The sequence below is a fragment of the Bos taurus genome, chromosome 17 (genome assembly GCF_002263795.3).
Source record: "Bos taurus isolate L1 Dominette 01449 registration number 42190680 breed Hereford chromosome 17, ARS-UCD2.0, whole genome shotgun sequence".
NCBI classification, from domain to species: Eukaryota; Metazoa; Chordata; class Mammalia; order Artiodactyla; family Bovidae; genus Bos; species Bos taurus.
In genome coordinates, this window is record NC_037344.1 from 53,027,662 (window position 1) to 53,052,322 (window position 24,661).

The 24,661-nt window shown below is 42.8% G+C and overlaps 1 protein-coding gene across 15 annotated transcripts in view; it reads left to right on the forward strand.

The window, feature by feature from the left end:
- CLIP1 (CAP-Gly domain containing linker protein 1) overlaps positions 1–24,661 on the forward strand; it is a 116,780-nt gene that overhangs the window by 28,747 nt on the left and 63,372 nt on the right. For all 15 annotated transcript variants that reach the window (XR_009491067.1, XM_059876358.1, XM_059876355.1 and 12 more), the window contains exons 2-5: positions 4,003–4,197; positions 8,439–9,010; positions 20,001–20,125; positions 21,349–21,571. Coding sequence is in view for 14 of the 15 variants with exons in the window: in XM_059876358.1 (XP_059732341.1) it covers positions 4,113–4,197; positions 8,439–9,010; positions 20,001–20,125; positions 21,349–21,571 (1,005 nt within the window). In the remaining variant the exon portion in view is untranslated. The remainder of the gene's footprint in view (positions 1–4,002; positions 4,198–8,438; positions 9,011–20,000; positions 20,126–21,348; positions 21,572–24,661) is intronic.

Consider the following 24,661-nt stretch of genomic DNA (forward strand, 5'->3'; position numbering starts at 1 on the left):
TATATTTGTTAGTATTGTCTATCTCATGAGAAAAACCTGTAGTATTGAGACACTCTCAGGTTCACAGAGGATGTGTGAATAACTTGAATTTTATTTGTCAACAAATAGTTGTTTTCCTTGAAGTGACAGGCTCACATGATTCATTTTTAAGGAAATAGCTGCAGGATACAAAGTCTGAGTAACCATAGTTCCCCAGTTGGGGAACTAGATCCCATGTGCTGCAACAAAGATCCCTCGAGCTGCAACTAAGACCCAGCGCAGCCAAAATAAATAAATTAAAAAAAAAAAGAAAATAACTGGGCTTCCCAGGTGCCTCAGCAATAAGGGATCCTCCTGCCAATGCAGGCAATATAGGAGACAAGGGTTTCATCGTTGGTTCGGGAAGATCCCCTGGAGTAGGAAATGGCAACCTGCTCCAGTACTCATGCCTGGAAAATCCCGTGTACAGAGGAGCCTCGTGGGCCTGCCGTCCATGGGGTCTCAAAAGAGTGGAACATGACTGAGCACGCATACACACACGTCATAGTATTATAAGGCTCAACTGCAATAATAAGGATAACATTTATTGCTAAATGATAATATTCTGGTGTTGTGGTCTTCACATGTTGGGAGGGTAGAGGGGGTCTTACCTTAGATCCAAATTTCTTGATTAAGTGACCATAAGCATCAGAATTTCAAATATTCTCAATGTATTAGTGAGGCAAGTACATCTCTCTTCTTTTTGCATGTGTTTTAGAATTGATTCATTTCAGTATGACATTGACTGACCTTGAAACATTGTGCAGAGCAATTGTTTCTGGGTCATTACATTTTGTGGGTACCATGACCAAGAACTTTGATCTTTTCTTTCTCAGTGAATTGACTTTTTTCCCCAAAAGCAAGCCTGACATGGCATTCATTAATAATGCATGAAAAAGAAACCTAAATTGGAAGATTTAAAAGCCAACATTGGTGATGTTCCTCCTAATTCTCTTATTGAGACATAGATTTTTCTCCTTCATTAAATCTTGGTCACAGTTCCCCTGCTTTGGGATTCAAGTGGCTCAGATGGACTGAGAGCCAGAGGCACAAAGATCAGACAACAGAAGACTAAAAGACCCCGAGTTTATGACCATTCTTAGGTTCCTGATAAAAACACGCCTCTGTTTCTTGGGTCAAGGCTTTTAGGGGGCAGCGTTTTGTGAGCTTAGAGTGTTGAGCTGCAAGGTTTGAAACTGGCTGAGGCTGACCTAGTCACTTACTGTGGAGGTTTTCAGAATTTCTCTTTAGGGAGGAGCGCTTGATGTGAGCTCAAGAATTCACTGTTGCGCCTGAGTGAAATATTTTAAGGAGTACTTCATCCTCTCTTCTTAACACTATAATAGCTTTTCCAGGACTTTTGTGCCTCCTCCATCTGTTCTGTCCTTCCCTACCTGATCGTCATCACTTTATGATGTTGGACCAGGGTGAAGAGTTGGCAAGACACAGACCTCTTGGTACTCTCTGCACTTAGCTTATCCCCATCCTCCTCAAACATTTTTGCACGTGCAAACAAGCTTTTTGGCACCAGGGACCAGTTTCATGGAAGAATTTTTCCAGGGAGCGGGTTGGGGTGGGAGATAGTTTCAGGATGATTCAAGTGCATTCCATTTATTGTGCACTTTATTATTATGACGTTGTGATATATAATTGAATAATTAGTTCACCATAATGCAGAATCAGTGGGAACCCTGAGCTTGTTTTCCTAAGCTCAGGAGGTAATATGAGCAATGGGGAGCGGCTGTTAATACAGATGAAGCTTCACTTGCTCACCCGCTGCTCACCTCCTGTGCAGCCTGGTTCCTCAGAGGAACCAGTCTGTGTCCTGGTGGGTTGGAGACCCCTGGGCTAGAGGAGACTCAGCCAAACCCTTCCATCTGTCTAAGGCAGGAGCAGGAGCAGGTACCTCTGCTTGCATCTGACCGACTGTGGGTGGTGAGGATCTAGCAGTAAAGCACATGGTTTCAAATCTGAGTCAGAACCACCCGACCTGGTGCAGAGACTCCCAGCCCACTGCCACGGTCCTGGCAGCGGTGGTGGTGGTGGTGATACTAAGGAACCTGGGAATTCTGTATTAATAGTCAGAATAGGCAATCACCGTCTTCAGATTCACAGCAGTTCTGTATCTGTTAATCACAATCTTCTCCCAAACCACACAATTTACCTTTGACTTAAAAAAAAAAAGCCACTTTTGTGACATTTTGAACCCTCTTGAGAACCATGGGAAGTCTGCAGAGTGAACCTAATGACGCTCCTGTCTTGGCTTGATTTCCATTCAGTCTGATTAGCTTTGAACAGAAAAACATACATGGCTGTATTAGTTTCCGTCTGCCATAGCAAGCAACCACCAACCTGGTGGCTTAAATCTGTTCTGTCACAGCTCTGGAGGCCAAATGTCCGAAACCATGGTGTCGCCAGGGTAGGTTCCTTCTGGAGCTCTGAGGGAGAATCCATCTCAGGGAATCCATCTCAGGCTTTTCTCTTAGCTTTCTGTGGCTGCTGGCCACCCTTGGCTTGTAGACACTCGGCTGTAATCCCTGCCTCCATCTTCACCTGGCTGTCTCCTCTGTGCTCTTCTCTTCTAATTAGGACACTGGTCCTCAGGTTTAGGGCATGCAGGTCACCCAGGAGGCGCTCACCTCAAGGTCTGTTCACAGATTCCAGATGGATATCTCTTTTGATCAACAGATTTTCCTTTCCTTTTTTTTAGCCTCATGGCTTGTGGGATCTTAGTTCCCCAACCAGGGATCAAACCCGGGCCTTCGGCAGTGAGAGCATGGAGTCCCACCATTAATATAGGCTAATATAGTTAGTGTTAGCCTATAGTTAATGTAGGCTTGTGCCACTGAGCCACCAGGGAATTCCCAGATGGATATATCTTTTGGGGAGGCTGCCATTCAACCCACCACAGGGACGAAGGGGCCAGAGCAGCACCTCTGTCAGCCCTGGCCATGTTGTTTACTGATGCTCCGGATTGCTTGTAAAAGAGAGAGTGAGGTCTGTGCTTCGTCACCCAAACTCGACTAGCAGGAAAAAAAAATAAAAAAGCACGGAATGCAAACATTTGAGAGAGTGTTAGTAAATAGCATTTTTCTCTTTGAATTCTGTTTTCTTAGGTATTATGTCTAGAAATATTTTTCCCTATTCCAAAATCCAAAGGTCTTCCTTCACTCTTAAAGAGCAAATTACAGTTTTGCATGAGCCCAAAAGTTGTAGATTCGTACTTGGTCTTGACTAAATCAGATGATTGTGTTTCTATAAACAGAATAAAGACAATTTTCCTTTAGTACTTTCTAGATACGGCTTTCTTCTTACAGAGTTTGCCATTGAACCCCCTCTCTCATTTAACATATATATGGTTTTATATTGAGTTATTATATATTTCTGTGGATTAATCTATATATAGTTATTATAGGCTTGTGATCATAAATCTTAAGCAACATAGAAATGAATGAAGTGAAAACTGAAAGCTAACTCTGTTGAGTCTGGTGGGCATTTTTCTGAACCTCTTTATGGGTTATGTGGTTTTTGGGCAGTGTACTGAACTGGTATTATTAGATGCTATAAAGAAAAGTGAGCATATTACCAGCCTTAGCTTCCTGTCTTTAGGATAGTAAATTGCTTTTAAACCTATTTCAACAGCATCTTCATTTTTCTAAAAGACTTTTAAAAAATATTTATTTTTGTTTGCTTAGGGATCTTTAGTTGTAGATTGTGAACTCCTAGTTTCAACTTGTGGGATCTAGTTCCCTGACCAAGGATTGAACCCACGCCAAGCTCTGCATTGAGGGCGTGGAGTCTCAGCCACTGGACCACCAGGAAGTTCCAGCATCTTCAATCTTTTTGATATCTAGAGTTTTCTAGGTTCTTATGTTCATTGTGGAGACATAAGGGAGAGTTTAGGTTGTGAAAGCTGCTTTCCATAATTGTTTCTATTTTCTTTCTCTAGATTCTAAACTTCTTTTTCTGTTTATCTCTTTGCAGACTTAACCCAGAGACTGACTTCACTATAGAATCACCCACAGTTGTATCCATGACTGGGGAAAGATAGTGGCAACAGGCAGAGGAGAAGCAGCTCTGACACACAGAAGACAATGAGTATGCTAAAACCAAGCGGGCTTAAGGCCCCCACCAAGATTCTGAAGCCTGGAAGCACAGCCTTGAAGACGCCTGCTGCTGGTAATACTTTATGTTTCTCTTTAACAGCAAGTACAGTTTAATCCGATATGAAGACTTCTATTTGAAAGTCTTGATTTGAAAAATGTAAGAAGACAGTCTTTATAGAACTTCGTATTCTTGAAAATACTTGAAAAAGTTTCAATTAAAGACATAGAATTTTGTATCTAGAAGTCTTTTAAAAAATATATTGTTTAGTTGTACTGGGTCTTAGTTGTGGCATGTGGAATCTAGTTCCCTGACCAGGAATTGAACCCTGGCCCCCTGCATTGGGAGCATGGAGTCTTAACCACTGGAGCACCAGGGAAGTTCCAAACTTTCTCTCTAGAAGTCTTATTCAATGAAGAGTCTATCTTAATTTCATTTCTTCAGTGTAAGGCAGCGGTCCCAACCTTTTTGGCACCAGAGACTGATTTCATGGAAGACAGTTTTTTCACAAACTTGTGGAGGGGGTGGGTTTGGGGATGATTCAAGTGCATTATGTTTATTGTGCACTTTATTCCTAATCTAACGCTGCTGCTGATCTGACAGGAGGCACTCATTTGGGCCCAGAGGTTAGGGACCCCTGGTACACCGGTGCTGAAATAATTGTCAAGCTAACTTCAGTATTTGATCCTGACAGTGTTAAAGTATTTCTTCAGTTTTCTTCCCCATGTATCTTCCTGAGCCCATCAGGACCTTTCTCCTCGGGGTTTAGGGATATGTAGAGAAAGCAAAGACTAGTCAGACTTAAAAGATACGATGACAGTCATTGACCCGAAATTGGCCATTGTCATCAGGGAGCAGGTACTACAGTGGCTCAAGTCTGGCTCATGAGGGAGGCCTGTGCCAGTTTATAGATGAACCTGCGCCTTTGAATATCTTTAGCAACCTGGAGAAGGCAATGGCACCCCACGCCAGTACTCTTGCCTGGCAAATCCCATGGATGGAGGAGCCTGGTAGGCTGCAGTCCATGGGGTCGCTAGGAGTCAGACACAACTGAGCGACTTCACTTTCACTTTTCACTTCCATGCATTGGAGAAGGAAATGGCAACCCACTCCAGTGTTCTTGCCTGGAGAATCCCAGGGACGGGGGAGCCTGGTGGGCTGCCGTCTATGGGATCACACAGAGTCGGACACGACTGAAGTGACTTAGCAGCAGCAGAAACCTGTTTCTCATCTGTTCTCCATCTCCTCCTCTACCATTTCCACTTATATCCCATAATGATCAGAGAGGCAGGAGGAGAGGACATCTGATGCTTGCTTTTGTCATCTTTTTATGTGATTTATGTACTATTAAATCTAAATCTTAGGTTTTCAGCCATTCTAGACAGGTGCCCACCATAATCTATTAAGTCCAACATTGTTTTTTCAAATTCTTTCATAAAGACATTCATTGGGCTTCCTTGAGGAAAGGAATCTTTGTGTTTGTTTTTTTCCCCCCACTGCTGTATTCCATCTACACACCTAGAAAATTTCCTGGCATGTAACAGGAGCTCAGTAAGTATTGACTAATTAGAGATGGTGAGTTCTTTACATTGTATGTATCAGGATAAAACCTGATTCTTTTCAGAGAGGCCATAAAAAGAAAGCTTTACTAATAAGGCAAAGGATTATGAAGAAATGGACTTATTTCAGGGCTATTTAGCCTTGTGGAAATCAGTTCTAATTTTGGCATCCCCTTCTTCTCCCCAAAATCTTTCCTCTTTTAAGACCCCTTCAAATGCCAAACCTTCTATGAAGCCATCCACTGTTATACTTAACCCCTGTTAGAATTGTCTTTTTCACTTTTAATATTTTTTGTGCACACCTTTTAGCATATAGAGTCCTTGAATCCATAGATCATATGTAATTCAACTTGGTTTCCCCAGCCTTCCTTGGCACACATGAGATTAAAGTAGCTTATTAAGACTAAAACTTATATGCTTGAAAGGAAGTCATTGCCAAGGAATTCAAGACACTTTTATGAAGATGGTTTTTCAGAAATTCATGCTTGCCACACTCTGAAGAATGATTGTTGATGTACAAAGTGAAAGTCAAAGTGAAGTCGCTCAGTTGTGTCCGACACTTTGCCACCCCATGGACTCTAGCATACCAGGCTCCATGGACACGTTGATGTACAAAGCTAGCACTAACTCTTAAAAAAAAATAAACTAGCCCCTGTCTTTGGCAGATTATTATCTGTTCTATCTGAGAGCACCCACTGTCTTCTAAAAAAAACAAGAATAAAAACCCTCCACAAATGGAAACTCCAGTCTCTCTTTCTATGTAGGGTAAAGAGATGCTCAGATGCTCAGTACCCACTCTCAGCCAGCCAGGCCACTCTGCTCCCCAGGTTTTGTGTGATTCATTCCTGCTGATCAGACCTCAGACTAGATGTCACCTCCTCCAGGAGGCCTTCCCTGACTGTTCTACCCAAAGGCGTTATCTCTTCCACAGCACTTAGACCACCTGAAATGGCTTGGTGTGTCTCTTAACTGTCTGCTTCTCTACCTCTAGACTCTGAGCTCTATGAAAGCATGGACTATACTGTTTTGCTTTGTCTCCCAGTGAAGAACAGTGCCTGGGACTAGTTCTGGAGTGGTTGGAACTAAAAAAGATGTATAACATGGATAAATACATTATTTCATGTAATTCTCATTTTGGGTTAAAAAAAAAAAACCATCAAGACAGATATCACTACTTTCCCCCTTTACAGATTAAAAAAAACTCGGGTCATGTAACGTCCTAAGATCAGGATATGCCCGTTAAATGGCAGACATTAAGAATTCAGGCTCTGTTTGCCAGTTCACGCTAAATATTTAATCAGTGGTTGCTGGGTGGATGCATGAATGTATTCCTAGTGGAAATACCACATTTCTGGCAAAATCTTAACTCTGTCTTTACCACTGGGTAGAGTTTTCAAGGAAATGGCAACCCACTCCAGTGTTCTTACCTGGAGAATCCCAGGGACGGGGGAGCCTGGTGGGCTGCCGTTTATGGGGTCGCACAGAGTCGGACATGACTGAATCGACTTAGCAGCAGCAGAGTTTGCAAAGTCATCTTGCTTTCACAGGGAGTCTGGCTCTCTTTTCTTCCTTCCTGGGACTTCCACCTCTGCTAGCAAAAGAATGGTCTTGAAACAGTGACGGTGGGGACTCCAGCACTAAATCTCCTCCTTCAAGTTAATTGAGAATCTCTGTTGTGACTATTGGCCTAGTCCTGTCAATTTTAGGTGACCTTTCAAATGGGGGAATAGAGTCCATTTCAATGGGTCTGAGTTCACTCATGTTGTACAGAATATGGGGAAACAATAAAATCAGACCTATGTTATAAATTCTGGGAAAAGGACTACATTTTTCCCCCTTGTTTTTGACTTCTTCCAATCTAAATTTCAGGAGAAGGCAATGGCACCCCTCTCCAGTACTCTTGAGCCTGGAAAATCCCATGGACGGAGGAGCCTGGTAGGCTGCAGTCCATGGGGTCGCTAAGAGTCGGATACAACTGAGCAACTTCACTTTCACTTTTCGCTTTCATGCATTGGAGAAGGAAATGGCAACCCACTCCAGTGTTCTTGCCTGGAGAATCCCAGGGACGGGGGAGCCTGGTGGGCTGCCGTCTATGGGGTCGCACAGAGTTGGACATGACTGAAGTGACTTAGCAGCAATCTAAATTTCAAATAAAGATTAAGTCTTATCAGCTCACTGAGTTTTGATAGCATTGAAAACAGTAGTAATGGATCAAGTATTAATACTTTTTCAGTTCAGTTCAGTTCAGTTCAGTTGCTCAGTCATGTCCGACTCTTTGTGACCCCATGAATGGCAGCACGCCAGGCCTCCCTGTCCATCACCATCTCCCGGAGTTCACTCAAACTCACGTCCATCGAGTTGGCGATGCCATCCAGCCATCTCATCCTCTGTCGTCCCCTTCTCCTCCTGCCCCCAGTCCCTCCCAGCATCAGAGTCTTTTACAATGAGTCAACTCTTTGCATGAGGTGGCCAAAGTACTGGAGTTTCAGCTTTAGCATCATTCCTTCCAAAGAACACCCAGGGCTGATCTTCTTTAGAATGGACTGGTTGGATCTTCTTGCAGTCCAAGGGACTCTCAAGAGTCTTTTTACCTCCTTGCTAAAAAAAAAAAGAAGAAAGATAAACAGAGTATCTCTTGAAGTATTGTGGCTACTTCTGTTGCTTTTGACTCTTCTTCTCAGTTTATTTTCCTTAACTTAGGAGTTGTCTGCTTAAATATAAAACTGAATCTTTTCTGATCCTTTCTTCTGTTTGCAGTTGCTGCTCCAATAGAAAAAACAATATCCAGTGAAAAAGCATCAAGCACTCTGTCCTCTGAGACACAAGAGGAGTTTGTGGATGACTTTCGAGTTGGGGAGCGAGTTTGGGTGAATGGGAATAAGCCTGGATTTATCCAGTTCCTGGGAGAAACACAGTTTGCACCAGGCCAGTGGGCCGGGATCGTTTTGGATGAGCCCATAGGCAAGAATGATGGCTCAGTAGCAGGAGTTCGGTACTTCCAGTGTGAGCTTCTAAAGGGGATATTTACCCGACCTTCAAAGTTGACGAGGAAGGTGCAGGCAGAGGATGAAGCTGATGGCCCGCAGACGCCTCACGCTTCCAGGGCGACTTCGTCTCTGTCCACTTCGGGAATCAGCATGGCGTCCTCGTCTCCAGCCACCCCCTCAAATATTCCCCACAAATCATCCCAACCAACCGCAAAGGAACCTTCAGCTACATCTCAGATCAGCAACCTTACGAAAACCGCCAGCGAATCTATCTCCAACCTTTCAGAGGCCGGCTCAATCAAGAAAGGAGAGAGAGAACTCAAAATCGGAGACCGAGTACTGGTTAGTGCAGAAACCTTCCGAGGTCATCGTGTTGACTTGAGAGATAATCACTGGCGAGGGGATGAAATATACACGTGTGGGCTCAGAATCTGTTCTGTTCATTCATTTCTAGAGAACTTAATCAGGTTTTCTGGGTTGTGTGAATATCCAACAGATTAGAAACTGGCTATGTAGTTTGTACATAGTTTAAGCATAGGTTTGCAGTGATCAACCTAGTTTTGTCTTCCAGTTTAGCTAAAAGAATATTGAATTTTTAGCTTGTAAATATTAAGATAGCTTTATTTGACAAAACAACCTGAGAGGTAGACTGAGATGTTTTTTAACAAAGGGTTTTTTTTTCCCTCTCTGGTTTTTAATTTTTGCTTTCGGATAGTATGTGGATAAATACGAGATCCTGTCTCCTTGAGTGTCTTGGAAAACTCAGACATCACAGGATGTTATTTCAGAACTTCTGTGCCCTTTAAACTATCAGCTTTAGGTCTAGGAAAAGGAAGGAAATGTACACTAGGTCCTGTTGTGCTAAAAAGGCAGGAAACAGTGTTTAAGGTCTATATGCTGTACATTCACGAATCCCCGAATTTGACATGATGAAGCATTGTTGTGAGGGTTAAAGTAGATGTTGTTGGTGTTCTTCAGTTGCTAAATCATGTCTGATTCTTGGTGACCCCATGGACTGCAGCATGCCAGGCCTCCCAGTCCCGGATTATTTCCCAGTGTTTGCCCAAGTTCATGTCCATTGAGTCAGAGATGCTGTCCAAACATCTCATCACTAGATGATGCATATATCATTCTTAGCAGTCAACACTCAATAAATGGTAGCTCTTTTTCTCACTGAAAATTTAAAGCTTTACTCTTTTACTTTTTCAACACTTTTGTTAAGTTCAAGGCATAACGTTTGTCTGAAGTCTTTGACCCTGTGCTCTTTCAATATCCTTTATATCTGTACAACTGCTTTAAAAAAAAAAAAGGAAAAGAAATATGGCTGTTAGTCTTTGGAGTATCCCATGCATTTCATTTAATGTTTTAGCAGTGGATCCTTTATTTTTTTTTTAATTAAAAATTTTCATTTTTGGCTGGGCTGCACAACCTGTGGGATCTTAGTTCCCTGACCAGGGATCGAACCTGGACCCTCAGCAGGTGAGGAGTCGTAACCACTGGACCACCAGGGAACTCTGTATCAGCAGTGAATGGAGTAGCACCACAGAACTGACGAGAAAATAGGCTTTAAGAAGTATAGTCACTTGCCCAAGTTTGTACAACCTTAAGAGTGATGTTTCTGCAATTCAAGTTTAGGTGTTTTTACTGTACAACCTGTTATGTAGAGTTGATGACCGGTAGCGTAATTTTGAAGTAGGCAGTTTTTGTGATTATATTGTCCTACAGACAAGGACATACACTGTGTTGAAGGCAGGTTTTAGATTTAGAATTCAGGACTTCTGCTTCCCAGTCCTGTAGCATCCATGAGTAGCAGCCTGTGAATTCACGAGTCCCCTCATACTTGTGGCGGCCCTTTATACCTGTTACCTTCAAGGAGTTCCTTCTGGATCTGTTAGTTTCAAGGTTAGTGGTTCCTTCTTCCAGTTATAAAAGTCATGAGTTTTAGCAGTTGATGTTTCAGAATTTAGAGCATCATTTCAGCACATCAGTGCTTACCAAGGCTCAATCTGTAACTTGTTTGTCTGGCATGTACTCACTTCTTGGGGGCCTCCCTGATGGCTCAGATGGTGAAGAATCTGCCTGTGAAACAGGAGGCCCAGATTCGATCCCTGGGTCTGTAAGATCCCCTGGAGGAGGGCATGATAACCCACTCCAGTATGCTTGCCTGGAGAATCCTATGGACAGAGGAGCCTGGATGGGGTCACAAACAATCAAACACAACTGAGTGACTAATACAATTACAGTTCACTTCTATACCAACTTTGAATCTGTCCCAGCTGCAGTTTTGTTGCACTGGAGGTTTTTTGATGCTTTTGTGTTTAGTTGATCAGTGTGTCCAACTCTCTGCGACCCCATGAACTGTAGCTCACCAGGCTGCTCTGTCCATGAAACTTTTCTAGGCAAGAATATTGGAGTGGGTTGCGATTTCCTTCTCCCGGGGATCTTCCCAACTCAGGGATCAAACCCAGGTCTCCTGCATTGCAGGCGAACTCTTTACCATCTGAGCCACCGGGGAAGCCCTGGGTTCTCCCTCTGCTGTTAGCAAAAGAGGATTTGGCTCCGAGTTTCCCAAATTCCCCTGCTCAAAAGAGTGGAGCGCCACGATCTGTATGTTTTTAATTTTATTTATGTGCTAAGCCCATGGGCAAATGAGAGTTGGGGCAGTTGGTCAAGGAGTCTGTCTCAGAAATAGTCATGAGTAAGATGAGTCTGCTCCCAAGACCAGAGTCTTTGCTAAACTTTTTTGATCTTAGTGCTCTAAAGATGTAAAGTGACTCTTAAAATTAAATATTCTGTACTTTTATCAGTCTCAGATTCTTCTTCTTTTTTTTTTTTCCGGTTCCTATTAAATGTTTAAACAGTTACAAATAGATTTTATTTTTTTTTAAAAAGCATTTATTCATTTAGCTGCACCAACGCACCAAGTCTTAATTGTGGCATGTGGCATCTCGTTCCCTGGCCAGGGATCAAACCTGGGCCCCCTGGATTGGGAGTGTGGAGTCCTAGTCACTGGACCATCAGGGAAGTCCCTGTCTTTTGTCTTAAAAAGTAAATAAATAAATGCTGTGGGACACCCAGATGGTGTTTCAGTTTTCTGCATTGTCAGCCCCTCGGGGAGTCCCTCCCATTCTCGCTGCTCTAACATGTATCCATCACCTCCATCTTAATTTTAAGCTAATCCTCCCTTTTATTTAACTTGTATCTGTTTTGTTCCTTAAGCAGCTGTATGAAGGTGTAATTTATGCATCCAAACATTCCATGATTTTTAATAAATGTACACAGTTATGCAGTCACTATAATCCAGTTTTAGAATATTTGCATCCCCTGGAAAGTTCCTCCTGCCAGTCTGCAAGTCATTCTCCACCGGCACCTCCAGCCCCAGGCACAGTCAATGATCCATTTTCTGTCTCTGCACATTGGCCTTTCACAGATATTTCCTATTTTTGGTGTTCAGTCAGTCAGTTGTGTCCGACTCTTCGCGACCCCCACAGACTGCAGCATGCCAGGCTTCCCTGTCCTTCACCATCTCCCGGAGCTTGCTCAAACTCAGTGTCCATTGAGTCGGTGATGCCATCCAACCATCTCATCCCCTGTCATCCCCTTTTCCTTCTGCCTTCTATCTTTCCCAGCATTAGGGTCTTTTCTAATGAGTCGGCTCTTGGCATCAGGTGACCAAAGTATTGGAGCTTCAGCATCAGTCCTTCTAATGAATATTCAGGATTGATTTCTTTTAGGATTGACTGGTTGGATCTCCTTGCAGTCCAAGGGACTCTCAAGTGTCTTCTTCAACACCACAGTTCAGAAGCATCAATTCTTTGGCACTATACAGTCCATGGAATTCTCCAGGCCAAAAATACTGAAGTGGGTAGCTGTTCCCTTCTCCATGGGATCTTCCGAACCCAGGGTTCGAACCCAGGTCTCCCATATTGCAGGTGGATTCTTTACCAGCTAAGCCACCAGAAAAGCCCAAGAATACTGGAGTGGGTAACCTATCCCTTCTCCAATGGATCTTCCCATTCAACCAGGGTCTCTTGGATTGTAGGTGGATTCTTTACCAGCTGAGCTACCAGAGAAGCCTATATTTCCTATAAACGCCCCCAAATCTTCCGTAGTTTTGTAATGTCTGGTTCCTTTTACTCAGCAGAGTGTTTGCGGTTCATCATGTAGTAATTCCTTTTTATGACTGATGATACTCCATTTTAGGGTTATACCACGTCTTATTTATCTCCTCACCTAGTTATTTAGTTTTAATTAATTAAAAAATTTTATTGGAGTATAATTGCTTTCCAGTGTAATGTTAGCTCCTGCTGTACAACAGCGTGACTCAGCCATGTGTATACATACATCCCCTCCCTCTTGAGCCTCCCTCCCGTCCCCTGTCCCTCCCCTCTAGGTCATCACATCACCCAGCTGAGCTCCCTGTGCTCTACAGCAGCTTCCCACTGCTGCTGCTAAGTCACTTCAGTCGTGTCCGACTCTGCAACCCCGTAGGCGGCAGCCCACCAGGCTCCCCCATCCCTGGGATTCTCCAGGCAAGAACACTGGAGTGGGCTGCCGTTTCCTGAGCTGTCTCTCTCACGCGTGTTAGTGTGTACGTGTCGGTCCTAATCTCCCAGTTCACCCTTGCCTCCCCTAACCCTTTTGTGTCCACAAGTCTTTTTTCTGTGTTTGTGAATCTATTTCTGCCCTGCAAATAGATTTGTCTATACCCTTAAACGCATTCTTGCTTATGGTTTAAAATGTCACGTTTTTGGTGCTTATAATCTTATATTGTAAAGCAGTTTTATGCTCACTCTCCGTGGTAACAAGTTAATCTTCTTCCCCTGAACTTTTTTTTTTCCTGTTTCTTGATATTTTTGGGGTCCTGAATCCTGAAGGAGTTAATATGTTTTTCAGAAGGAAAGATTAATTTCTAGAGATAGAAGTGCAAGTCAAGCATAACTTCTAAGTGGCGTCTTCCTCATTATGTCATTTTTGTTTACCTGTTTGTTCTAGGGAGAATTAAAGTATAAGAGAATGTCCGTCATCTGCTCTTTTAGTTTTTTAAGAGAACTTACTTACCATCAAATTTTGTAGATAGGGAGACTCAAAATGATGAAAAGGGAATAGTGAAAGAAAGGGTCTGTTTATTTGGTCTAGAGAAAAGATGGCTCAACAGCTGTGTTTACCACCCTGCAGTTCATCCAGTGATTACACCGAGGGTCTGCTGTGTGTGTGCCAGGCAGCGTTCTAGGTGCTGGAGACTTGGCAGTGACCAAAACCAACCCAGTGTTCCCTAATGGATGTCCCACTGCATTAAAATAAACATCTCCGTTCCTTCCAGGGACCCGCAGAGTCTGATGCTGTGGACCCTGCCCACACTTCCAAGCTCAGCTCTCTCTGCTTGGCTCCTTTTTCACTGCACTCCAGCTACACTGGCCTCCTTGCAGTCACTTCAGCACCCAGATTCATTCTCTCCTTAGGATTTGCCCTTTCTTCTGCTTGGAATGTTCTGCCCCCAGGTCTTTGCATGACCGGTGTCTCAAAGTCCTTGAGCCTTGACTCAGATGTCACCTCCTTAAGGAGCCTTTCCCTGTCACCCCAACTAAAGACCCTTCACAGCACTATCACCTCACCTGGCTGTGTGCTTTTTACAGCCCTCTATGTACTGAAAATGACATCATTTATTTGTTCATTGTCTAGTTCCCCAGACCAGGATTTAGGCTTCGTGAAAGTCTGGAAACTCTCTGTCTCATTCACTGCTTTCTGCCCAGCACTTAGAACAATACCTGGCACGCAGTAGGTACTCATAAAATGTTGTCAAAAGAATCAGAGGGTTGGGACTTCCCTGGCAGTCCAGTGCTTAGGACTCCATACTCCCACTGCTAGGGGCATGGGTTTGATCCTTAGATCCGGGGAACTAAGATCCCATATGTGGCCAAAAAATAGAAAAGAAAAAAAGAGTGTTTTAAATACTGTTGTCACATGACACCCTTAAAGGGCAGGAGTAACACTGAAGTATGATGGGAGATGCAGTTAGGACCCTCGGATGAACACTGGGCCAGGCGGACCTTACCTTTCTGGCAGGGGTTTGTCACAGTAGAGCTGCCCAGAGCTGGACTGTTCTCTAGCTGAGGTGGCGTAAACTACCAACAGGTCGTCTCACAGGTGATTAAGTGTGAAGTCAGGGCTAAATTTGTATTGGTAAATACCGGTTAGCCATGTTTACCTTTTTAAATTAAGCTGCTTAACTTAACCACGTGGCAGCTAAGCAGCCACCTCACAGAATTCTGTTGCTCAGAGAGCCCTGTGGAACAGTCCTTCGTGGCCACTCATTGGACATTTTATAGCTTTATAAACTGAGGCACAGTGAGGTTAAATGGCTTGTTTGGGACATGATGATGAATACATGGGAGGGTTGAGAGAGGATTAAAGGTTTCCCATTTCCTGTTATTGGACCCATTCATTAGCCCTGCAGAATTTATCAGAGTTCTTATTTTTCCTAAGAGTTTACAAGGAGGTTGTCTGTCTCTGGTCCCACAGCATTTTTTAGAAACTTCAAGTGCTTATCGCTTTTTGCTGGAATTGTTTGTTTGGATTTCTCTCTATCAGGGTCAACACTTCTTTTGGTTTATTTTGTATCCAAGGGCCCAAGCATGCAAGAAATACATGTTGAATGAATGAATGAGAATTTAAAAATCTGACATTTGCTAAAGCATGAGCACAGGTAGCTTTTCCTTTAGCCAAGTTTCTAGTTTGAGTTAAGAGGTATAGTTTGAACTAATTAGAGGTCTCCAGTGGTGACCTCTAATTTTGACTTAGGTTGACCACAGTGTTAGGAGTCATATATGTGTGTACATGCAATATATATGACTCTTAACATGTGTCTGTGTGTGTGTGAATATATATATATATGACTCCTGACACACACACACATATATATATATATTCCAAAAGTAAAGAGAATGAATGGTAATTATTTGTGTTTGCCTATTTTTTCGTTTCAATGTTCTAAAAAAAGATTTTTTTTTAATAATCTTGTTATCTACCCCTGAAACATAGATTTGAAAATTGTGGCTTATACTTAATGTAAATGCACATACTATAATACTCTGAGTTCTCTTCAATACATGAGAAATAAAACTTAGCTTTACAAAATCATATTTAGATGCTTAGAAAAGACATTGTAAAATGATTAAGTAGAAGAGTAAGTGATTTAGGACTTCATGTGACTTTCTGTCTCTGTTGAGGATATTTTGAATAATCACTGAGGGTCTTTTATAGGGGAAAGGAAAGCATTTCATCTGTCATATGAGTCAAGAATTCCAGATTAGGGGATAGGGAAAAGGATATGAAAACTGTTCATTCTAGGAGAAGGCAATGGCACCCCACGCCAGTACTCTTGCCTGGAAAATCCCATGGACGTAGGAGCCTGGTAGGCTGCAGTCCATGGGGTCGCTAAGAGTCGGACACGACTGAGCGACTTGACTTTCACTTTTCACTTTCCTGCATTGGAGAAGGAAATGACAACCCACTCCAGTATTCTTGCCTGGAGAATCCCAGGGACGGAGGAGCCTAGTGGGCTGCATTCTGTGGGGTCGCACAGAGTCAGACACGACTGAAGCGACTTAGCAGCAGCAGCAGCAGGAACCAGTAATCATCCATTTGAAACAAACTTTGTGGCATTCAGGGTAGACATATAGTCTGTTACCTGCATTTAGAGGAAACATTGCTGATCTATTGTTTGTGGTAATTTGCTATAAAGCTTCTGAACTGAGTGAAGCCATGGTTTGTCTGGAGAGTTTGCTGGTTTGTTTAACAAGCCCACAGCCTGTCCGACGCCTCTTGGAAAAACAGTGGTCATGACAGTAACTTAGACTCACCCCCAAAGAATCCAGCAGATTATCTGGAGAGATTGCCTCATCTTTGACTAATGTGCTATGTTCTGCTCATGTGATGTTGGTTAGTCTGCTGCTTAGGAAGGTGTGGAATCAGAGGATGGATGAAACAGAGGCCAGTTCTATGCAGGTTGCTATTCATACGTTCCATGGTTACCAAGAAGTGTGTTAAAAAGTCCGATTTGCCAGATCTGGAACTAGTACTCTCTTAGGCATGGACACGCTTGCTGCTAATATATGTCAGACATTGCACGAAGCAATTTTATGTGGGTTATTTTATTTAATCCTGACAACAGCTCTATAATTATTCCATTTTACGTATGAGGAAACTTAAGATTTAGAAATTAAGCGACTTGTCTCATCCATAGACAGAAAGTGAAAGTGAAGTCGCTCAGTCATGTCTGACTCTTTGCTACCCTGTGGGCCGTAGCCCATCAAGCTCCTCCGTCCATGGGATTCTCCAGGCAAGAATACTGGAGTGGGTTGCTATTTCCTTCTGCAGGGGATCTTCCCGACCCAGGGATTGAACCCAGGTCTCCCGCATTGCAGGCAGACGCTTTAACCTCTGAGCCACCAGGGAAGCCCTACGGAGCCGGAGCCGGCATGTGAATCTGTCCAACTCGGAGCCCATGCTTACTTAACCTGTGTTAGCATAGCTCATCCTCTGCTCGCTTCTGAGCCATCAAATTCAACCTCAAGCCACTGCATACCTTTTTCCTTTCATTGGTTTACGCGGGGAAGTGGCCTTTGCTGTAAGTTCCCTACGGAGAAGTCTGCTTTCATCTCCTCAGCAGGCGTTTGCCAGGTGTTCCTCCACTCTGCTGTGCGCCGTGGGTGGCAGCGCAGGACACAGCGGCTCCTGCGGGGAGTCTTCTCCAGCCTCCAATTCTGTCTTTCCTCGGGACGCCTGTCGCGACCCCAGGGCGTTTCTGAGCGGCCACCTGCACGCTGTCACCCTCACACTCCCTGCCTGCCTGCGTACCTTCAACCATAACTGCTTTGGGTCCTCAAATCAGACTCACAAAGAATTTTGTTTTCAGAGAAAAAGTATACACAGTAGCTTTGAGGCTTTAATATTTTCTATCCTCAACAAAGGTTAAATAGAGCTGGAAAAAAAACACGTGTCATCCCAAACCCTCAGGAAGCTGTGTGTGGAGAAAAACTGGAAACAAATAACTTTGGTATTAAAAAGCAAATTAGGGAGTTCTCTGGTGGTCCAGTGGTTAGGACACTGCACTTTCACTGCCAAGGGTTTGATCCTCCTGGTCGGGGAACTGAGATCCCACAAGTCATGGAGTACAGCCAAAGAAAATTAATTTTTTTTAAAAAAAAGCAAATTAGTATTGATCTTAAGACATTAGGAAGGGGAGAGTAATAAACCCCAAGGAAGTAAGAAAAAGGAAGTAGTGAGATAAAGAATGAATTAAATAAACTAGAGAACATTAAAAACAAAAAGGAAAAACTGAAAAGCCAGTTCCTTGTGAAGGTTGATTAAATAAGTTATCTTCCCAAGGTAATCTACATTTAACACAGTCCCACTGGACTCTTTTTTAATTAACTAAAATGACTTTTAAATTTATTGAATAAATAAACCTACATAACCTAAATGTCTCCCAGTAAGGGCTGATTTAATAAACTGGAGTGAATCCATGCAGTGGAACAACATGCGAATGTAAACACAAGCAGGACGTTCTGTGTCTTGATGTGGAATAAAGCAAGGTGCGGGACAGCACGTGTAGTGCACTGGCCTTAGTGTAAAAATGAAAGGGAGGAGTGAAAATGCGATTTAACATTTGCCTTTAGATCATGAAGAAATGCTGGCATGAAGAAATACTGTACATCAATAGCAGAGGTTACCTGTGGTGGGGAGAGGGGGCAGGTAGGGACAGAAGTCTAGGAAGAGAGGCTCTTCTCTAGATACATGCTTTTTAAAAAATTATTTTTGGCTGCGCCCTGAACATGTGGGACCGTATTTCCCTGACCAGGGATTGAACCTGCGCCCCCTGCATTGGAAGGCAGTCTTAACCACTGGAGTTCCAGGGAAGTCCTGATGTATACTTAACATTTGAAAGCTTTTCAACTGTGAGAATGCATCGTCTATTCAAGAATTAATTTATTATAAAGAGTTACTTTTTTAATCAATAAGAAAAAAGGGAACATCCCAAACAGAAACTGAGTGAAGTCCGTATTGTGATACATCTGTATTATGGATACTAAACAGCTACCATAATATGGCAGGGAAAGTGAAATGTCAAAATGTCAACAGCAACTGTCCCTGGCTGTTGAGAATACACAAATAACATGTATTTTCTGTTTGTGATGTTCTCAGTGGCCTGCAGTGACTTACCACCTTTATAATTGGGGAATTTTTTTTTTTTAATTGAGAAAAAGGTGCCCAGGTTCCATCCCTAGTTGGGGAATTAAGATCCTGCAAGCCACGAGGCTCAGCCAAAACATTTAAGAAGAAAAAAAGAAGCTTAATTAAAAGTAAGAAAGATCAATATTCTGAAGAAGAGTAGTAAGGAAAACCAGCACTAGCAAATACGATACAGGTTGCAAAGTAGCAGTAATTACAATGTAATGGTAGTAGCACAGATACTGAATTTCTGAAACTGTAAAAAGACTCAGATCTGCTCTTTCTGTGCACATGAGAGAGAATATGATAAAAATGAGTACCTGAAACAAAAATAGTGGCAAAGGAAGGATTAGTAAATGGTGATGGGATAATTTTGGAAATAATGTTTGCATGTTACATCGCCAGCAGCTGGGACAAAGAGACATTTAAAAAGATTCAAAGCTTTGACCAGTTCATGTGAAATAAAATGTGAAGAACTGTCGTTTTAATAGTTGTGAAGCAATGAAGAGCCTCACTGTAGAAAATATCAATATTTTAAATATTTTGAAGAATTAATATTTCATATATGTGGATGTATGAATATTTGTCCTTAATATGTATATGTTATTGCTTTACATGGGTAATGATGTAAAGAAAGTTTGAGAAAATGAACACAGCCATTGTTACAGTGGATTATACACAAATTTTGTTTTTCTTTTAGTAATGTAGGGGTTGTATTTTTTTTAGCTGATATTTATTTTGAAGCAGGAAACTCCCTCTGGAGTAACAGTAATTATTACTATTGGCATGAAGTAATAGTAGTAATTATTCCCTTTTTCTAAAGAATTCATTATTGGACTGTACCGGGTATCAGCCATCTATGGGGTTACACAGAGTCGGACACTTAGCAGCAGCAGCAGGTATCAGATCACTCTAGCAACAGAACCCAGGTGACCTTTGCTGACTTTTGAAGAGAACTCTTTAAACAGTTGGAGAGGGGGTTAAGAGAAGAGCTGCCTACAGAAATGATGGAACAAAGTATTAATGATTGGCTCTAACTGCAAAGGATTAGGCTGTGGAATTTTGTTCACCTCTTCCTTTTACTATTCTCTGCTTCCAGGTTGGTGGCACGAAGGCCGGTGTAGTCCGGTTTCTTGGGGAGACAGACTTCGCCAAGGGGGAGTGGTGTGGCGTGGAGTTGGATGAGCCTCTTGGGAAGAACGACGGGGCTGTTGCTGGAACAAGGTGCGTCTGCTGTTGGAATTTCGTCTCCCTCCTGCATGTAAAGATGCTCAAGCCAGCCCCACCCAGTGTGTGTAATAAAATGGACATGAGCATTTTGAAGAGCTGCACTTGTATTTCCTAAGACTCATCTACTGATTTTCCCTTCCACTAGGATTAGTTGTTCTCTCTTAGATGGTTTCTCTGTCTTTTTTTTTTTTCCCTTGTTCTATTTTAAAAAAATTTTGTGTGTGTGTGTCAGCTTTTTAAGAAAATTACTTATTTTTTAAAATTTTGGCTGCACCCTGCAGCACATGGGATCTGTGGCATGTGGGATCTTAATTCCTTGACCAGGGATCAAATCCACACTCCCTCTATTGGAAGGCGGAGTCTTAACCGTTGGACCACTGGGGAAGTCCCCTGACTCTCTTTTAGTGATATGTGCAGTGCATCTGAGTAGATTCTGAGCAAGCATTGGGTTTATGTATCTATTTATTTTTAAGATTTTATTTTTGTTTTAGAGCAGTTTTCAGTTCACAGAAGAATTGAGAGGAAGATGCAGATAGCCCTTCTCGACCTCCTGCCCCACCTCGTGCACAGGCCTCCCCCCATTGTCAGTATCCGGAGGGATGTATTTATTACAGCTGATGATTATAAGTATATAGGTGCTATGCACCAAATACAGTAATAATGCCTTGAGATTTTCAAAAATCTCTTAGTGCTGCGATGATTATGAAGCTATAGCGTTCATATTCTTGATATTAAGATGTTAAAATTGGCTAGAGTCGTAACATCTCCAAGTGTCAGTCTGATAACTGACTAACCACCTGATACTTCTCCACCTTTACTTGAGTGACTTTGCCAGCTAGGTGCTTGTTTGATTTCTTTTTCCCTTTGTTTAGCAAGGTTTTATTAGGTGGGATCACTGGGTTGCTGAACTCTTCTGCTGTGTGTTTATCAGATAGTAGAAATGACTTCCTTTTTACATAGAATCTTAGCAACAGACAAGTGATTCCGTCTCTGCGTATCACATTGTTGTTTCCTCGTGTGTCTTTGAAGACATCACTGAAGTTATTTATCAGCCTGCACACCCAGTGAACGCTGCAGGCTGGGTGTACCACCTCAGCCAGTTGGTAGAATTCACAGCAAGCCAGTCACAAGAGTCAGGAGAGCCTTTTGGTTATAAGTTTTTCTTTCTTGTCATTAAGCCGCTTTTTGTTACTGTCCTTAATTGTTGTCCCCTCAAGGTATTTTCAGTGTCAACCCAAATATGGCCTGTTTGCTCCGGTCCACAAAGTCACCAAGATTGGCTTCCCCTCCACCACGCCAGCCAAAGCCAAGGCCGCTGCGGTGAGGCGAGTGATGGCGACCACGCCCGCCAGCATGAAGCGCAGCCCGTCCGCCTCCTCTCTCAGCTCCATGAGCTCCGTGGCCTCCTCTGTGAGCAGCAAGCCCAGCCGGACAGGACTGGTGAGCCTCCCCGTCTGTGTGTCTCTGCATTCCAGGCACATCAGATGCTCCCCACCCCCATCAGCACGCCTGCTTTGCTTTAGGAAAGGTTACACCTCCCCTTGTCCTTGTATGAATTGTTCCTTCACTGTGGCTTGTGAACGTCCTTACACATTTTGCAACAAAAGAGAACCCAAACCTCTAGCACCAGTACAAGTTTGAAATAAAGAATTTTTAACAGCTCCTTTCAGACTTCTAAGACTGGGAGATACCACAGTGTTTGGTGAATCCATAGTAACGACTCCCTAGTCTAACATATGGGATGGTTGATCATTCTGATATTATTTTTGCATCAGGAAGACAGGAAAATTGGAGGGATCCCTTTCCCCAAGGACCTGGGTCTCTTTCTCTTTGCTGTCAGACTAGGAGCTAAAAGTATTTTGAGAAAAGGCATGTTCTTAGAATTTTCATGTTGTGTTCATGCAGTCTCACCCACTGAAAGCAGTTCAGTGGGTGTGGAGTGTAACTGCCTCAGGCCCAAGGATGCAGAGAAGAACTTAGACAACTGGAAAAGATGCCTGAAAGGCCCTGTGTTGCCTCCTTTCTCCATCTCCCCTTCCCACTCTCTCTCCCTTTCTCCCCTTTTCCTGCTTTGATCAGTAAGATAAAATCATCAGAATCAAAATAGGCAGCATCTTGTTCTGTTTGTTAATGTCATGCTTTCTTAGGGCCAAAGCAATGACTTTTTGGCTTTGCTTCCCCACCCCCACCCCCTGCCCTTTAGTTTATTCGCTTGAAGTGAGGTAGGTACTGTTCAAATTTGACATGACTGTGTGAGATTACACTCCAGACTGGATTCTGGGTCTCTGGTTCATGACAATGAACTGCAGACAGGAATTAGAATGTGAAGTGGCGCGATTGGGGAGTAAGGCTATTGGCCCCTGATCTCGCTTGGCTTTCTTTCCGTTGACACTGAGCAGGGATGGGACCTTTGGGGGCATCTTTCTTTATAGCAGGGGCTACCCTCCTCTTCAGCCATTGGACTTCTTCCCCTTACGGTCAGGTGATACAGGTACCTGCTTGACTATGTCATTCTGCATATAAAAGCCTGCATCTTGAACATGAAAATTACAAGTGAACTTGATAAGAAAAGCTTGACAAGAACTCTTAGAAAGTCTGAGCGAAATGAAGGTGAAGAAAACCCTCTTTTTGGATGAAGCCTTGTTGAGAGTTAGTCAGCCAGCTCTAATGTGGACATCGAGTTTATGTTTCAGGACATGAGTTTACATTTTCAGAATCCAGGAGCAATTCTGTGGACATGTCTACTCTAGATTCGAAATTCTTTCTTGAGTGTGTTTTTTTTTTTTAATGAGACATTTTTATTATGTTATAATTGTGTCCATTTCTTTGGAGATTCCCCAAGCCCTTTCTGTCCCCCCAACCTCTCCTCTTAATTTTTAGACCAGTTCTGATTCCTCTTTGAAGAAAACTAGCAAAAGAGAAATGAGTCTCATTGCCTTGCCTTTTAAAGCAGCTTATTTTTATATCTCTTTATATTGAGTGGTTATAGTTTCTAAACCAGAAATCACCATAAATGAATATGTGGAAAACATAGAATAATCAAATGCATGATTTCCTAAAAATACAGCTCAGCAATATGATCCATTGTACATATGTAAAAAAAGCTGAAAGATTCTTGAATGCAAAATGATCTTCTGACAGTATTTATCATGGTTCCACAGAACCTTTAGAGTCTCTGTTATTTTTTCACAGTGCCTGTAGGCCAAAAAAAAAATAGCTAACAGTTATGTTTATTAAGTATTTCAGTCCAAAAAACTTAATATTTATGTCCTCACGGTTTAGTAACTGTTCAAAAAAAAATGATACTCATTAGCTGAAAGCAAAAATAGTATTTGTAATTCATTCTTAAATAACCACAGTGAGTTACTATTAGGTTGCTCCTCATGGGCATTGCACATCCTATCAGACCTTGGACTTGTAGTGAACACTGCCACCCTCATTTTCTGTGCTGCATTGATTTGGGCTTTTTGTCCTGGCAGTGGCCAAAACCCAGCTTTGGAGAGATGTGACTGAAGGAATGTAGTGTCATTGTAAATACAATCCAAGGTTGAAGCTGAATTGCCTCCAAGCTAGTAGTTTGCATAATGTCCAACAGGTGTCACTGTTTCCCTGCGAGTTAGCTGCAGCACCCTGGGGTTTGTCTCCCTGCAGGGTTTGAGAAGCTCAGATTTCGCGTTTTCAGGAAGAAATGTTGGCTAAGACTCCACGCTCCCAATGCAAGGGGCCTGGGGTTCTACCCCTGGTTGGGGAACTAGATCCCATATGCCACAACTGAGGGTCGAAATGCCACGCTAAAGATGCCACGTGCTGAAACAAATGAAGATCCTGCATGCCGCAATGTAGACCTGACACGGCCAAATAAATAATTCTTTTTTGTTAAAGGGAGGAAATATTAGTACGAGAAAGTATAACCACATAGTGAAACTGGAAAGTCAAGGTCAGGTGGTTAAAAGAGAGAACAGGAAATCCCCTTCCCCCTCATATGTTTAAGTAATTCAAGAAATTTCTCTCAGTAGAAACAGTGGCATTCTCCTCATGCCAATGATCGCTTGGTAAATGGCCTCGGACAAACGCTGGCCAAAGGTTTGCAGCTTCTTCTGGAGCCCCTCCCAGCCCCCCAGAGTCCAGCTTGCAAGATTGTTATTCAGCTTGTCCAAATGACCTCTGAACTCTTTTACAGAAGGTTCTGTTCTCTGTGTTTTCACATGACAGTTAGGCACCTTGAGGAGGTGTCTGCTGTGTGAAACAGCAGAGATGAGAGCAGAAACAGGTTTTCTCCACGCCTCCCCCTGCCGCTGTCTCTCCCTTAACTCCTGCTCTTCTCCCCTCTCCCCCTCTCATCCACTCTTTTTCTCTCTCCTTCTTCCCCCTACTTCTCTTTCTCCATGAACTTCTCCTTTCCCCCTTTTCTCCCCCCACCCCCGTGCCCTTTTTCTTCCTTTCTCTTATGTGTGTACTTGCATACTCACCCATTCACACATGCTTTGAAAGCACAACATGAGTTTCCTTTTCATCTTATCCTTGTAAATC